This window comes from Tripterygium wilfordii, chromosome 21, assembly GCF_013401445.1.
Source record: "Tripterygium wilfordii isolate XIE 37 chromosome 21, ASM1340144v1, whole genome shotgun sequence".
NCBI lineage: Eukaryota > Viridiplantae > Streptophyta > Magnoliopsida > Celastrales > Celastraceae > Tripterygium > Tripterygium wilfordii.
Genome location: NC_052252.1, coordinates 14396860 through 14412988, shown reverse-complemented (window position 1 = coordinate 14412988; position 16129 = coordinate 14396860). Strand labels below are relative to the sequence as shown.

The window sequence follows — 16129 nt, the reverse complement described above, 5'->3', positions numbered from 1 at the left end:
AGTTTCTTAAAGGAGTTAGTTATAACCACTAAAGTACATACATATTCAAGAGTAAGAAGAGGTAACATTTGCTTGCCAACCCAGAAAGATTTTCTTTTACTTTATCAAGCAACATGACCCAAATTGAGAAGAGACATCCAAAGGTCACATTATGGAACAAGTTTGGCATCTTTTATCCGCAAGAGATGAGAATAGCATCAAAACGATACTTGATCAAGCAACATGACCCAAATTGAATTGAGAAGAGAGACATCCAAAGGTCACATTATGGAACAATTTTGCTATCTTTTCTCTGTGAGATGAGAATAGCATCAAAACGAGAGAGGGAAGGAACTATCAGATAATAAAATAAGGGGCAGTGGCTTTATATATACGTAATTAAAGGGACATCTGAACACATCCAGTTTTGCACATTCAAAATCATCGGACATAGTGCAGATGAAATTCTTGTTGCAGTTGCCGTGGTGTTCATGTTTCTGCTTCATCAAGTCCAAAAAGAGCGAACATAAAGTGAAGGATGCAAAGAGTGAATGAGAAACAACCATGTTTGCCAGGAACAGACCAAAAAGAATAGAGGAGCTTCAATAATCTGTTCATCATTCTTCCTAGATTTTCTTCTCATTTCTTCAGGTATGTTTGGATCACAGTGTATTAATGCTCTTGTATAAACTGCCATAATGTAGGCGCTCTTACAGGTCTTCCCTTTTAGTGATGATCCCTTCTGCTAGCAACTGAATATGGATACAGATGATTTAGAAGCTCCTCTCTTCCCAGTTAACTTTGGTGGTCATTAGGTAATAAGTCCATCTCCTTCAGTTGATGCTCAACTGAAACCAGACCAGTCTGTGCGAGAAACCTGCAGGGGAAATATGAATTCATTCTTGTTGTTCCTCTGAAATAAAACAGAAATTAAATGCATCTCAAGACTTGCTTCCACCAAGCAACCTCCTTTCCAACAAGAACATAGGACAAATCTGGCATTTGAGAGAAAGTATATTTCTTAATTACATCCAGCACCATAACTAGCCCTTCAATTAGACTGAACTGAGGTACTAAAATCATATGAAATGGATAGCCATAACGTAGCCAATAATCAGGGAGAAGATGAGCACTATCGGAAGCGAAAATTGTAAAGCACAAACACTAAGAATTCAATTCTTCTATTCTGTCAGCCTTTTTTCCTTTTTTCCCTTCCAAGCTTGCATGCCATTTTTTTACTGTTAAAAAGGAAATAACAGGGGAAGAGAGAAGATCTTGAAGCTACAAGCTGATAAGAAGATTCCACGGGCAACCTTCCAGCATGCCATATGATATCAGAGTTAAAGAAATTCTTTGATGCTATTGTTGTTCGAGGACTAAACCAGCCGAGCAATCAAGTGCAACTATTAAATTTTTTTACAGATAAAAAGGGTAACCTTCCTCTATAAGTACCTCCTAATGTTTTAAGCTGGAAGCTGCTAATTCTTTTTCTTTCTAACACCTCCAAACAAATTTCCTACGCCGATACATATTAAACAAGTTTTGGAACTTATGGATCTGAAACGGCAATAAACATTCATAAACACCACGTGAAAAGAAGCAAGTTACGTAGACAGGTCATGTTTCTTGACAACTTACAAATGGTATGCAACTAACAATGTCATCAACTCTAATGACAAATCGTCATGCTGATGAAACATTTTATGACCTCTTTGATCATCTAATGAAGATTATTGGTAACTAAAAGAAATACATGTTAAACAATTAATTCTTTCACTAGTAGTTTGATATAGACATAGTGCAACTCAATCTCCATTCATAAACATCTGAGCAATATCCTCCACCAGCAAAATGTGTTTCTAGACAACCCATTCAGCAGCTTCTCATGCTATTCAGAGGAAATGTGCGAAACCACAGCAAAAGAATGTCTACATGACTAATTTCTGGAACCTATAAACCTACCTACACAAAAGCTCGCCGAAACGGGATATCATTTCCCAACCGCAGTATTGCGGGAGAATTTCTCATTGAAAAAACAGAGACTAAGAAGAACTATAACAAGACAAAAATTTGGGACAAATGCTAAGCTCTACAAATAGAATAATTAGCACAGCAAAGAGATGCATAAAAGAATAGTTTAACATATAACTTTAGACCCTTTAACACCAATAGGGACATGAAGCAATACAAGTATGCTTGGCTCAAGTGAAAGGAAGGAAGCAATTCGAAGAGATAGGTGAGGAATATTGGCGACCTAATCAACATTTTTTGAAAGAAATTGAACAAATTAGCAACTGATTTGTCAATTTTCCGTTTCATGTTCTAACTACATGATTTAGTGCAATGTAGAGTTGCATAAGCATCCATCAGTTCACCACACATAGCCAGGCGAAAAAAAGGGGGGGAAACCCAACATACGGGATAAAACACATCAACAATCAAGAATCAAAGCAAGAGAATTTCACCGGAAGCAAAATATTACCCTTAGAACCCTTATTACACACGATTCAACAGATGTTGGAATTATGAAGAACGGAAAAATTACCAATTTAGAAGCGCAAAGAGGGAGGCAGCGATTACAACAAGAAAGGTAACATGAAGCATCAATGACGAGTCGCTGGCAGAGAACGCCAAACCCAGCATAACAGCAAGACACATACCCAGCATCAGAAACGTCGATCTTAGCGTGTTCCATGTGGGACCCTGAAATCCAAAGATCAAACGATCAGGAATCCAATGCACACACAACATATACAGAGTAGATATGTATGGAAAAAGCAAGAAAAAAAAAGTGACGGAACAGAGGGTAGCACTGACGTTAACACCAGGAGCTAGCGCTCCAAGTAAGACTGCCTCTGATGATGATATTTCTGATTTAACAGCCTGTTTTTGTTCCATTTTACGTGTTATTCAGATCTGAGAGTCATAGCTTGTCAAGCGACGGCAATTTTGAAGCAGACGGAGAGGAAGGACTAAGGAGAAGGAGATGCAAATTGGGCCGAAAAAGGCCTCCATTGAACGGGTACCCCAATTTGGAGTTTGGACTTCGATCAATGAAATTGGGCTTAGTAGGCTTCTCTAGTCAGCTAGTTCAACTGTCTTGGACCAATTATTGGCCTTAATAATTCCACTGTGTGTGTCTGTCTGACACTACCTGTAAAACAATAACTCTACGGATCCCAATAAAATCAGTCCCAGTTTATCCCAGTGCATAGCTGGCATGCTGACTTGGAAAGAAATGGGTCCACTTCAACTTTATCTCTCAATCATAGTTCCCTCCCCTCTCTTAACCGAGGTTAACCTAATCAATTCCTTTGCAACTCCACGTCGATCTCAACCTCCACACGGATCCAGACCTAGCGCCTCATCTATCTTCTCAACTCAAACCTAACACAAATAACCTAAATCGGCATTATCATTTCCACAAAATTAACCAACTCAAATCAAGCAATCCATTAAACTACCCTAAATCTCCCTATACAGATTTGAGACCATGAAAAAAGAGAAACCACAGTAGATAACAATTGTCGAACAGTTCCACCCCACACCCAAAACCATCTTCTTATCTTCTTCATTCGATTCAACAATCTTCTTCGCTTTTTCACTTGGTTTACCAAATCGGAGGTGGATCAACAAGGCCCATACACTGACAGTTGTAGACTCGACCTTGATCGACTTGAAGTTTGAGATTGGTGTGGAGTTTGAGATCGACGTGGAGGTTGAGCAGAGAGGATTGTTTCAGTTCGGCATTAATGTCAAGAATGAGAGATGAGACGCACAGTCTGGGTTGGAACTTGGAATAGAGGAATTGATTAAGTTAACCTAGGTTAAGAGAGGGGAGGGAACTATGGTTGAGAGATAGGGTTGAAGTGGACCCATTTTTTTCCAAGTCAACATGCCAGCTATGCACTGGGATAACTGGGACTGATTTTATTGGGATCCATAGACTTATTGTTGCCTGTAAAATGCCCATTTTCACACTTCTAACAAGAACAGCAGACCAGATTCTCTTCTTTGCTTTCTTAAATAGAACATTTATATTCAGAATCAGTGAATCACAGATTCATAGATTTCATATGATACATGTAAACTTCAAGAAGATATCTAAGGCCTAGGGATTTTTCATATGCAGAGGCTGAAATCCCAAGAAAAAAAGAAAAGAGGCAACTACTACAATAATCAGATCAACGCTATTCTGCAAAAACTTCAGTTTCCCATATGTGCCGGACCTCTGAGGGTTGGAGCCCGCTGAAGTAGCCATTCTGGCTCTTTCAGATAATGTTGAAGCGGCTTTGGTTCATCTCTGAAGTCTTGTCATATCACCACACCCATAAGGACTTGGTCTTTCATAACCATTAAACTGCCTGCCTCTTTGTTCCTCTCCTCCATAAACAAGAGGGAAACTTGGATAAAATGGCGGAGGCCTATCCACATGCATCAATGGATTAGAACCCAGCGGTGCTCGCCATTGCTCAGAAAGACCAAACCTGGAAGCATCCTGAGTATGGAAGTTTTCCGGGTTCCTTGGAACGTAAGAATGAACTGGCCGGTCACTGTTGACTCGCTCAAGATTGTGACTTTCTCTGTATTGCCGAAGCCATTCAGAAGAAGTCATTAAACGAGATGGTGAGTAACCATGCATGAAGCCTGAGGCGCTGGGACCGTAGTCAAGTGGTCTATAAGTAGGTGTCCAACTTGGAAAACCTTTGACCTCTGATGCATCAGTATAAGTATCTGTTTTGTCCATATTACTGGGCCTCTTCTGGTCGGAAAAGCTAGATTGAAGATCACTAAACCAAACAGCATCATCAGGTAATAAGGGGGCAGAAGGCACTGGAGCTGAATAAGAAGAAGAGTCGTATGTGGTTGCAGATTCATGTCCACAACTGATGACAGAATCCTCATTTTCACTAACAGAAATATCATTTAAGGATTCCTCGATAGGTGCCAAACCATGTCCGTTTAAAACATTTTCCTTTTTCTCCATATCATTGCTCAAACTTCCTCTGTTGAGAACCCAGGAGCTGAGTGACGGAGGCCCAGCACCAATGGGCATATCTAAAAAGGGGTGAGCTGCTGTATCCTTTATGGAGGACTCTGTCTTCTTGAATGACTCGTCAGAGCTGAAATTACTCATGTCTGAATGAAATGTGAAAGGATATCCCTCGGCCTGGTTTTCTGCTATTAATAGTGATGTGGCACGGCGCAGACATTCATCAGCAGGAACTGTTTGATCACCTGTCTTTCTAGATTGCCTTTGATCATTACCAGCAAAAACATGAAGTGGAGCTGAACCATATCTGGTGAGAGGCTTTAATAGAATAACTTCTTCCTCTTCTGTGGGAACAGATTTGCTGTTCACAAATGTTTTACTTGAGCTTTCCAACGAGACAATCTGTTCATCACATTCCTCTGTGACCCAGTCGACATGCTGATGAGGCTCTTTTACTTCGAGATCATTACTGTTGAGTTCCACCTTCTCTGATTCCTTCCTCTGTAGAAAATCTGCACAGCCAAACTTGATTCCCACTTCATCATACAAGACCCACTTACGAGTATTACTTAATCCTACAGCGATCTTTTCTGCAGTAATAATAATGCGGTGCACCCGGCATTCAGCTCTGCTTTCAAAACCCTCCATAACTCCCCATTGAGTTGAAAAGTCTAGTGACACATGAGCAGCAGCTATTGGTGCAAATCCTCTTAACTCATAGTCTTCCCAAAGTGCAGTACTATTTGAAGAATTGACTTCACTTGCTTTGCCATCAAGCTTCTTCAGAAGTTCCAACAAAGCACCAAAAAAGTAAGACGTAGCGCTCATACTCTTAACATCGGTCCCATATTGCTCTGCTTGATCAAGGACAGTCACCAACCATTCGATGAATAAAAGCACAGCTGCTAAAAGTGGACAAGAGACCAACGTTTTTGCCTTCAAACATCTATCAATAAAACGTCCCATGAAAACGAATGTCGCCGCCATTGCCAATTGGACCAACTCAAGCTGCTGCATTTCATTTCTGTCCTTTGAGGCATTCACTTTTGGGTTCTTAAATAGATTATCAATGACAAAGATAAATATGGAAACAACTTGAAGAGCTCGGAAAGGGCCTGCTCTAGCTGAACCCATACATTGATAGGATTCCAAAGCAGCTCTCAATTTTGTATCATCCAGTGCCATCAAAGCATCTAACATTTCCACAGTGGCTGCAAAAGCCTTCGGGAAGTCCTCCAATCTGCCTCACATGATCACATCAGTAGTGGCAGAAAAGAAAATATCTTCAATAGAAACTGAATAAAGAAATTGGACAACCCAACCATCTGAAATTTTAATAACTTAATGGCAGAACCAAAAATAAACAAGAGGTTTTATGAGGCTTAAAATCTCCAGAATGATACCTTGACGAGACCCAGTAAACTATTTGCATACTCAATAAAACAATTGCACAAGATAAAATTAATGCCTCCATTTACTTGAAGAATTCTATTGAATTCAGTCGAGGAACATGTTTCAAAAAAGAAAAGAGAGAGAGAGATAAACCAAGACATCTAGAACACATACTGGCTTCCATGCATTAATGCATACAAGTAAACAATGACAGTGATGTGGCAATGCCTCTATCACTCAAGTTATAACCAATCTTCTTACAGCTCGAACTTTATGAACTTTGGGAAATGATTTTGGCAATTTTCACAACTCACCAATCCAAATGGAGATATATTCATGTAGCTGAGAGTTTTCCTCTGTCACATACCAGATGTGTGTACTGTTTTGAAATGATTAACTCCAACTACAGCACCAAACATAGTATATAAATTATTTATTAATCAACTTAAAAAATTACCTACATAATATATAAGACACTACAAATGAGTAACAGGACTAAGGTTGGTGAGTGATAAAAATAACTATAATATGAAAACGATGTTTAAAAGCTAAAGGTATAACAAACCAAAAACATTGAGCAGAAACACAATATATATGAGATAAGATATCAAAGTACCTGGACTCTACAAAAAAGAAACTTGTTGATATTATGATAAGAGGCCACAAATTTGTCTCTTCCAAGCCATCACACGCAGCCTTCACCACATTGCTTTTTGAGTTATCATCACATGAATGTGATTTTGCCTGGACGATGCTTCTTTCATATGGTTTTAGGAAATCAAAGCGGCCATCGCTATAAAGAGAAATCAAATGAGATGACCTGTTCTGCAAGATCATAAGAAGCAACTGAGAACTGCTCACATATGAACCAACCAGACACATCTAAGTTAAAGGTAAGAGTTACATGTACAGCGAGGGAAGGGCAGTATAATTTCTTACCCTTTCAAATAGCAAAATGAGGTTATTCCATGCATCAGGAAAAGGTTCTTTTACAGCTAAACTTCGTATACAATGGTACAAAGCAAGAAATTCATCGCCAACATACGTTGCCAATACTGCCAACTGAAAGTGAACACGCTTAAATAAATAAGAATCAACACGGTAATGTTAAACTCAAACATTTATCGTAAAGCGTTATCTTCACAAGAAGAAGTATAAGTAAAAATTCATTGATAAATGAACTGATGCTAAAGAATTAACGTAAAATACCTGATTCTGAGGGTTTCCACTATCAGGCCAAAGCATCGTTGCTTCCAAGTAGTGGCTGGCTGCAATCGACCAGTTGTGCTTTTCTTTGCCAGGTTTTCCATATTGTTCTCTGTATCTGGCAATATCTCCAAGACAAACTAGAAAGCGATGGCATAAAAATTGACATATCCGTACTTTCTTCTGTTCAAGGGAAGTGAACATACAACCCCCTCCAGAGATAGACAATTCTTCTGGTAGCCCGTAGCTTGTCCTGAGTTTGATGATCAAACTGCTATAAAATTCAGCTGCTTCTGAAAGAAATGAATTAAATCCATCGACATGATTTTCAGTGCTTCTCTTCACAGCAGCAACATTTTGTGGTGCCAGTAATGTTGTAGTCTCTGAGTCGATGGAACTTTTCTTCATTATTTTACGAAATTCATCAATATGCTTATAGTGAAGCTTCCATAGAGAATATTCAATATCCTGAAGTTCTCCTTCTTGGACATTTAGGAGAATTTTCTCATAACTAGAACAGATCTTTCTATATAACTCTTGAACCTCGGATTGCAACAAACCTTTTTTTTGGATCAGTACCCACAACTGTTTTTCTGCATTAGAAACCTAAAAATACAGTTTTGACAATCAACTATGAGACCGAACCAAAAAAAACTATGTTGTTGAAAAATAGCATCCAACTGCAGCTACAGAAACTTACCTCAAGAAGGAAATTGTGTTTGTCCTTCTGATCTTTGATGCCCACGGGGGAATTAGTACTCATGACTACAGTTGAAAGACTTCTTTTAGGTTACTCTATATTACCAACATGAAAGAGAATGTGAACATAGCAGCAAATACCTGTTATTTGAAGATCTCAAATCATTGGAGAGGAACAAAACAAATAAGCTAACAAAAAGCAAGATTCATAGCTTCTCCCTATATGTCGCATTTGTCCAAAATCCCAGCTAATGTCAAAGTCCTAGGAGCATGGTGTCATTACAATACAAAAGTCATAGTGGCAGACAAATGGACTTGTTTCAAGTATATCAGCACAAGAATTCAAACCATTCCACTTGTTTGAAGTCCAATACACAAACCCTTGCGAGTTAGAAAATGGATGGCTATTCCAAGCAATGCTTACTTCACCAAATACCAAGTAAAACAAACAGGAATAACTTCTTCCCTAAAACATATCCCAAGGCCTTCCTATATGAAGTGCATATCGGAAGTGTAACAGAAAAGGCCCGAGTTAAACTTCAATTTGAATGTTTGTTGGTACATTCAAAAATCAAGCATAAGATGAAGTCTATAGAACCGGTAGTCTCATCTACAAACTGTTAAATCTCCCACTTAGGAATTAGACTACTACAAATTCACCCATCTTGAGAATCTGAAAAGTATTTCACAGGCGTAGAGATGATGATTTCCCAATCTAATAGACACCCATAAGACTTTGAAGTTTAGGCGTTCAATTCAAAGGGCATTACTCTCAATAATTTAAGGTCGCGAACAGATAAAAACAACTCCACAAGAGTGTCACAGGTGATTATAAAAAATTACAGAAAAACGAAGGAAAACAACATACAGTGAGAACCAGGGATTTCACAACCATGCATACCACATTTCCCAAATTAGAAATGGAAGAAAAAGGAAACAGCCATAGCAGCAACACTGAAGTAACCCGCATCAAATTAAGCAATAAAAATGACAAAAAAAAATGTGCCTTTTCAGTAACATTCCTATCAAGAAAAATTGAGCACAAATAGAGGCAAAAGTTGAAGTTAAAAGAGAACATACGAGGTCAGCAACAAAGCGCAATCAATAATTCGGGACGAACTGTTGAAGCAGAAACCAAGTCCAAAGCACCGAAGCAGAGGCAACACGCAGAGAGAAGGAGCGAAACGCGGGGATTGGAAGCAGCAAGAAGAATTAGGCCACCTGTCCTGTTCACCAGTTGTGAAACGGACAAAGTAAAGGATGGCTGATGAGTGATGATGAGACTTTCATCTAACCAAACGTTTCTTTAATGACCGAATACCTCTGTTTCTATTTTTTCTACAGTTTCTGTATTTTCACGATGGAAAAGACGAATAAAGATTAGAATGACAAAAAATAATTCCTCATCATCACCAGCTTATCTTGACTAAATTGGCAGAGGATCCCTTGCAATTCAAGCTAAACCCATCAAATATTTTTTCCCCCCTAAGATTCTGCTAAACTTTCCTAGGATTACCCAATTCACGTTGCCGCACAATGTTTAACCAAAATACTTCCTTTGGCGCAAGAGACAAAAAAAGTTACCAAATTTAAGCTTATCATTGTGCAGATATATCATGGGACCACCAAATTTGGTCATGGGATGGGAGAGATGCACTATGAAGTATGAAGGACACAGCCGCACATATGAAGTCACTGGTGTGGTGTCTGGTGGGTTGTGAGCGGTCTTGTATCGGTCAAATGTCTGCATACTCAATTATGTGCTTTACTAACAAATCCCCCATCAAATGAACCCAACAAAAACCTTCAACTTTCATTCCAAATGTTGAATAGTGCTTGTCAGCTTGTTAATGGATAATTGCAGAGAAGCTTCTGCCGTGGTGAATGAATTTCGTGCACGGATGAAGCACATGGAAGTTGTCTCCTCTCATGGGGTCCCTCTTCTTGAGTCTGACTACACAAATATCCCAACCATTTGAAATGGACACACTGAGTCTGAGTTGCCATGACAATCAATGAGGATATTGATGAATTAGTTAGATATTACATCAAGTCTAAAGAAATTATCATGGAATAAGTGGGTCTTCGTCCACGCAGGGTGGTTGTTAGGTTGCTTGCTAGCTTGGACACTTTCAAGTCAGAATATTAATCTCTCTCAATTATCTGCAAACCAAATTAAAAATTGGAATGTTCATGCCTTGCTAACTTTAATGTTCAACTGTGTTTCCTTCGGTTGATTAGAACTAGCAACTAAAGGGTCCACCATCATATCATAATACTTAATTGAAAACCATATGCTGCTGTTATTTCTTCCTCCATTATAATCTTTTGTGTATAAAAAATTTTACCAGTCAAATTGTTGCTGCAGTAGGTTATGAAGGTGGACCCTTGGTTAGAACAGCAAATCTATCACTGAATAGCTAGCTATATTTATTGTTGACCTTTTGCAGTTTTCTTATATGATCCAGAATGATATACTAAAATATCAATTTTTAAAATATTATCCAGAAAGAAAGAAAGAAATGGCTTCCAGTCGAATAGGCCCAGCAGAACCCAAATTATTAACTCAGCCCAATAGATCAATAGACTGGGCCTGTTGGCCAGCCTAATGTGCAGCCCTGGTCCTTCTGTTGCAGTAGGCAAGTCAATACTCTCCACATGAGATGTCCAATTTTATGTAGTGTCATGAAATTCTCTACACCATCAGTTGAAACCTCCAAATGTGCAGAATTTAGGAAATTTAACTAATCTGAATGTTCCATCAAAGACAAGCAGAGTTTCATTTTCTTTCCATGAATAGTCATTACCATAACAAATTAGCTTTTGATTTTACAGGCACAAACACAGTTGTCATCACTCCCTTGAAACTCTGTTACCCTCCTCTTATTACCCTTCTATTTATCAGGAAGGGCAAGGAGGGCTACCCAGTAGTGTTTTCACTCAAAGAAAAATGGGTTGTAATAAGTTCTGGCCAGTTTTCCTGCCTTTGGCCTTGGCTGCAATGGCAAACTTGAGTTTAAGAAATGCAGCAACCTCATCAAACGCTGATCTCTTGACCCCTTCTCATGTGGGTACTGGTCGCTTAATTGAGGACGACACAGAGATGTTGATGGACTCTGAGATCAATCGTCGTGCGCTTGGAGAAAGGAGAGGGAGATACATCAGCTATGGTGCAATGAGGGCCAATAATGTCATATACTCGTATGTAACCACCCCGGACATTCCTATTACCACAAATGCAACAGGAGGACGAGGGCTAACCCTTACCGCCGTCGTTGCAGTGCCATCACCCGTTGCAAGAGGTACACTCGTTAATGAAAAAAAAAAAATTAGTTCGTAGGACACTCAGAGAGATCAATGAGAGAGGAAATAAAAGGCTTAAATTAGGGATATTTGGTAATAGTGTCAAAAGGGTATCTTTCTCTTTGATTCTGTAATCGCACTGGTGTCCCTACATGTTCTTCTTCATTTTCATGTCTCAACATATCTATGGAGGAAGTAAAAGGCCAAAACATTATTTTATGTAAACCATGTAAAAACAGAGTACGAGGTTTTTTTTTGCAGTTTCCTTCTTAACTCAGGTTCTAATGCAATATTTTCTCGCATTTGATGGATAATACCAATGCAGAGCCTTCCAAGAACAATGATTGTCTGAAAAAAAAATTGACAGACAGAGTCTAAAATGGGAAGTAAAAACACAATTTGTAACACCAAAGTCAATTGAAATAAAAGGTCCCAATGAATGTGTACATCCAGGACAAGGGGGGCTGGAGTCCCTAGTTGAGGTCCAACTTGGCGGCCCAACTTGATACTCGGAGAGTCAGGAGAGCTCAATCTATAATTTGGTGGTTTGTACTAATCACAGTAAACAAACGAACATTCAAATTCCAAAGTTCCTGGGGTCCCCTTATCTGCAAATGTCTAGGTCCACTCTGAAGTTTCAACTGACATCGGCATCCTCCAGTAGTAGGGCCTTTGCCCTTTCACTCCAATAACCCCATCTCCGGACTATAATCTTATCAGCAAATACATGCGCTTGAAGATGATATTTCAGTTCTTCGCATATCCAAAATGTGTAAAATATGGAGGTACAGGGTGATCTCTCACAACCGTTGATGATAATCATATAAATAGCCTAACTTTATCTGTGTTGTAAGGCTTCCTGCCTTTCTTTTTGCAAGTTCTGTTAGTGGAGATAAAAAGTATGCATTTGTTCTTTTTAATAAGATGAAAGGTTTGATTCAACTGCAGCCATTTGTACATGGAAAGTTTTCCATGAACTATCAGCCTCCACCAACAGGGTCTTGAAGCTTTATATAATCATATTTTAGGTTAGTTTCCAACCACAATGGTGGGTGGTACAGCATATTCTATTCAAAGAAAAACCCCACTAAGTGTAATGAAGACTAACAATGGAAACTGTGCCTTCCGGCATGGCATGTGTAAAAGATGAAGCAAATGAAACAAGGAGACTATGAAGGAAGGAATATAGGAAGATGACTTGATCATGATAGGCAGGAAAAAACCAAGAGGTCTTCAAACAGTGCACATGAAAGTTTCAAATTTTGCAATTAATGACCCACCAACCCTTTCGATGCTAAGTGTCTACAAAACAATTTCATATTCCCATAAACAAACAAAGAAAGACTAAAGAAAACAAAACAAAGTGTGACCACCACCCCACCACCATTGTCTTAAGGCTTTTTCCTACTTTTCCCCACTTTCATCACTCTTACTCTGCTTTTTATTTTATTTTCTTTTCTTTCATCATCACAAGTCCCACAAACCCTACCACCTTCACTTTCTTATGTTTCCATTCACTACAGTCTGTGGTCACTCCTGAGTCAAAAAAGTAGACTTAAAAACATTGCTAGAACAGAAGATAGAGAAACTATCTTTGCATGATTGCTTTTACAGCAATTCAAAGTCTTTGTTTACAAGTACCCCCTGATTCAGGAAAACTCAAATGGGTCACATTGCTTTCCTTTTCCACCATTTTCTCATCCAAGTGGGTCCCCCGTAAAAAGAAATCTTCTGTGGCTACAATTGTACCAATCTGGTCACCAAGACTACCAAAATTTATTGCTTTCTTATAGACTCTAACTACATCTCTCAACACCATAAAAAAATAGTAACCAGCAATGTAAATGGCAATAGCTCACATGCACAAGCTATCTTTATATTGTAACCTATGATGGGTAGATCCCAGTCCAACTCAAAGTCTACCATTATAGTACTAGTTGTTAAACAGTGTCTAAAGTCTAAACCAACTCCAATACAAGCTAGTCATGGTAGTAGGAGCGTATTAAAATACCCAAAGAGTGCTTAAAATCCAAGCAGGTAGAATGGTCGCCTCTCTTGGCATCTTCCTCCCACTTAGCAAACTTAGCAAAACAAGAACAAAAGGAGTAAGATTCCTTGCTCATTTATCAACTCTTTCTTTGACAGCTAGCCCTAAAGCAGTTTTTGCCGTTCCACAGAAAACTTTTCCCTTTACTATCTTCCCTGTTCATCTGCACTTTTTACAGTCTTTTATTAATTTTTAAAAGTTAGGGAACTGAAATAGATCTGTCATTATTTCTGCATTTATTGATACACCAGAAAATTAGAGAAACATAAGTCATTTGACTCGACCTATGCAATCTATGGAGATCAATCAAAAACAGACTTGCAAAGTAAAATATTGGGAATTCACTCAATTTAGTAATCAGACCCATCAAACCAAACAAAGGCAAACATCACATTGATCAATAAATAAAAAGAGTTCTAATCTGACTTCAAAGTTGTTTGCATTAGATGAACTCTATAGTCAACTGAACAGCCTGACCATTTACCATTCATCTTGACCTTAACTTTCTCAGCAACCAAACACAAAAAGGAAAATGAAACACACTCCAATTCAATTTGAAGAGAAGATCAGAACCCAAATTATACAATTGAAGCGAGATTCTCTCATTCTCTTCCATCATCCAACATTACAGGCTTATCATCGCTTCCCCATCTCAACTTCTCTATAAATGCCCACAATATATTTTTTAAAATTAAAAAACTTACAAGGAAAAGAAATTAAAACATTATTCTCGATCCTTTTTTGTTTATTCAAGAAGAAGAAGCAGTAGAACCTGAAACTCTGGGTGACGTCTCCGGAAAAAGCGGCAAAAGCCGCGGCTCCGATCCTCGGGGCGTAGTCGTGGGCGACCGATGCAAGTAAAAGCCCTTCTCTTCAATGGCTTTCTCCTCTGCCTGAGCATCTAACTTCACATTATTCACGTTAGTACGGTTATAATTCACAAATCCAGATCGGTCGAACGGGTCGGGTATCAACGGCGTCACCGGGCTGAGTACCAGAGCAGGGAAATCAAGAATACTAGGAGATAGGATCTCGGGTTTTCGGGGCGAGAACCCAGAGTTACTCGGGTTAAAGAACGGGCTAAGGGGGCTGATCTTGAAATTTTTCAGGGAGTTCCTTCGCTCGTAAAGCTTGAACCCAGATTGCTGCTTCTTGGGTATAGATCTGATGGGAGGGATATTGTGGGTGTGGTTTCTGGAAGACGGTTCGGGTTGGTGATGGGTGTTTGATGCGGGTTTGGAGCTCGCATTCTTGGCGGTCTCGGATGAACCAGTGAGCATTTGGACGACATGTTTGAAGTTGGTGGTGTCGGCCTGGACGAAAGTAGTCGGATAAGGATTGGCGGATTCGGATCTGGTGATGGGTTTCGGAGGATGAGGAGGCGGTGGCTGGGTTAGGTTGTTATTGTGAGTCTGCTGGAGCCCGTGAGTGGGGCTGTTTGTGTTGCTGCTGCTGCAGCTACTGCTGGTTGAGCTGTGACTTGTTGGGGATGGAAGGAGAGATGTGTATGGGCTCTCATGGTTTCTTGGTGAGGTATTCATTGTTGGATCTGCAGTATTGAATCTTTGCACTGCGGTCTCCACACAGAGAGAAAGGGATTGTGGAGACTGGAGAGCGAAGACGAAAAACGAGACTCTGTTAGCTTTGGCTTTGGTTTGGTAAGAAATGTTTTCGTGGCGACTTCGTGGGTTGGACGCTCTAGTTGATCCTACGCGCTAGCGTTCGGTGTTGTCACGCCACGCTCTGTTTTTTTTGGCGTTTTTTTTTTGTGATACATATGTTTTTTTGATAAGCATTATATACACCTCATATTGTATTAAGTACACCTCTAATCTTAATAAATCTCAACATTATCTCCTTTGATTAATCTCAGTTAAGAACATAACATTATCTCCTTTTTGTGTTTTTTATAAAAGAACACAATCTGCACCACTCTTCTTCATCCTCTCATATGCCAGGGTTTTTTTCAAAGAAACCAAAAATCCATATGAAGGAACACTCACCAATCCAACTTAGAGTTGACATCCAAGAAGAATGTTGATTCAATAGGAGTCATAGCTGATAGTCTATTTAAATAGAGGTGGGGTTGCATACAACGAATACCTGAGAAGTGTTGATGTCGTCGATTTCGTAGGGGGAGATGGGAGGGATGTCAGTCAAGGACTCATAGCTCTGTGCGCCGGTGAGAGGTCCATTGTTGTCCGAGAGCCTCCCTAAAGTTTGCAGAGACATTGCACAAGGGTTGCTTAAGAGTGGTGGATCAAGATACCTACAGAGTAGGGGGAGCGGACAAAGAAGAATAAACAACCATTGATGAGAATGAGAGAAGAGGGAGGTGAAGAAGATGGATAGAAGGATTTGGGATGAATGTGGTAGGGATGGTGGGGTGTTTAAAGATCGGACATTTTGATAAGTTTTCATGGAATGTATATAGCGCTCATTTTTCATTTGAACAAAACTCAATTTACAAATGTTTTCTGGTTATAGATGAAAAGAAAATAGTGTACTCT

At 39.3% G+C, this 16129-nt stretch overlaps 4 protein-coding genes across 7 annotated transcripts; 1 reads left to right on the top strand and 3 right to left on the bottom strand.

Moving 5' to 3' along the window:
• Positions 1-319: 319 nt before the first annotated feature.
• On the bottom strand, positions 320-3752 carry LOC119988496. Its single transcript, XM_038833554.1, has 3 exons — positions 2797-3752; positions 2525-2682; positions 320-856 (listed from the first exon to the last, which is right to left on the bottom strand). The coding sequence occupies exons 1-3, from the start codon at positions 2875-2877 to the stop codon at positions 775-777; spliced, it is 321 nt and encodes a 106-aa protein (XP_038689482.1). The 5' UTR covers positions 2878-3752; the 3' UTR covers positions 320-774.
• Positions 3753-3968: 216 nt separating this feature from the next.
• On the bottom strand, positions 3969-9694 carry LOC119988495 (protein SMG7L-like). 4 transcript variants are annotated; one of them, XM_038833550.1, is made up of 6 exons: positions 9350-9694; positions 8271-8410; positions 7574-8176; positions 7304-7426; positions 6981-7189; positions 3969-6212 (listed from the first exon to the last, which is right to left on the bottom strand). In XM_038833550.1, the coding sequence occupies exons 2-6, from the start codon at positions 8331-8333 to the stop codon at positions 4277-4279; spliced, it is 2934 nt and encodes a 977-aa protein (XP_038689478.1). In that variant the 5' UTR covers positions 8334-8410; positions 9350-9694; the 3' UTR covers positions 3969-4276. The 4 variants fall into 4 exon arrangements, with proteins under 4 accessions (XP_038689478.1, XP_038689479.1, XP_038689480.1 ...); XM_038833551.1 differs by having other exon boundaries at positions 8271-8365; XM_038833552.1 differs by having other exon boundaries at positions 8271-8335.
• A 1353-nt stretch (positions 9695-11047) lies between these two features.
• On the top strand, positions 11048-11813 carry LOC119990208 (protein RALF-like 19). The gene has a single exon (XM_038836087.1). The coding sequence runs from the start codon at positions 11220-11222 to the stop codon at positions 11607-11609; it is 390 nt and encodes a 129-aa protein (XP_038692015.1). The 5' UTR covers positions 11048-11219; the 3' UTR covers positions 11610-11813.
• A 2174-nt stretch (positions 11814-13987) lies between these two features.
• Positions 13988-15271, bottom strand: LOC119987671 (VQ motif-containing protein 4). Its single transcript, XM_038832591.1, has one exon. It carries the CDS (start codon positions 15158-15160, stop codon positions 14369-14371), a length of 792 nt encoding a protein of 263 aa, XP_038688519.1. The 5' UTR covers positions 15161-15271; the 3' UTR covers positions 13988-14368.
• Positions 15272-16129: the final 858 nt, after the last annotated feature.

Bases quoted from the DNA above. Each gene is read 5' to 3' on its own strand.
- LOC119990208 (XM_038836087.1), top strand. From the start codon at position 11,220: ATGGGTTGTAATAAGTTCTGGCCAGTTTTCCTGCCTTTGGCCTTGGCT.
- LOC119988495 (XM_038833550.1), bottom strand. From the start codon at position 8,333: ATGAGTACTAATTCCCCCGTGGGCATCAAAGATCAGAAGGACAAACAC. The intron at 8,177-8,270 runs GTAAGTTTCTGT...CTGTATTTTTAG, and splicing joins AACACAATTTCCTTCTTGAG to GTTTCTAATGCAGAAAAACA. The intron at 7,427-7,573 runs GTATTTTACGTT...GTTCACTTTCAG, and splicing joins GTGGAAACCCTCAGAATCAG to TTGGCAGTATTGGCAACGTA.
- LOC119988496 (XM_038833554.1), bottom strand. From the start codon at position 2,877: ATGGAACAAAAACAGGCTGTTAAATCAGAAATATCATCATCAGAGGCA. The intron at 2,683-2,796 runs GTCAGTGCTACC...TTTGGATTTCAG, and splicing joins CGCTAGCTCCTGGTGTTAAC to GGTCCCACATGGAACACGCT. The intron at 857-2,524 runs GTAATTTTTCCG...TTTCCCCTGCAG, and splicing joins CTCTTTGCGCTTCTAAATTG to GTTTCTCGCACAGACTGGTC.
- LOC119987671 (XM_038832591.1), bottom strand. From the start codon at position 15,160: ATGAATACCTCACCAAGAAACCATGAGAGCCCATACACATCTCTCCTT.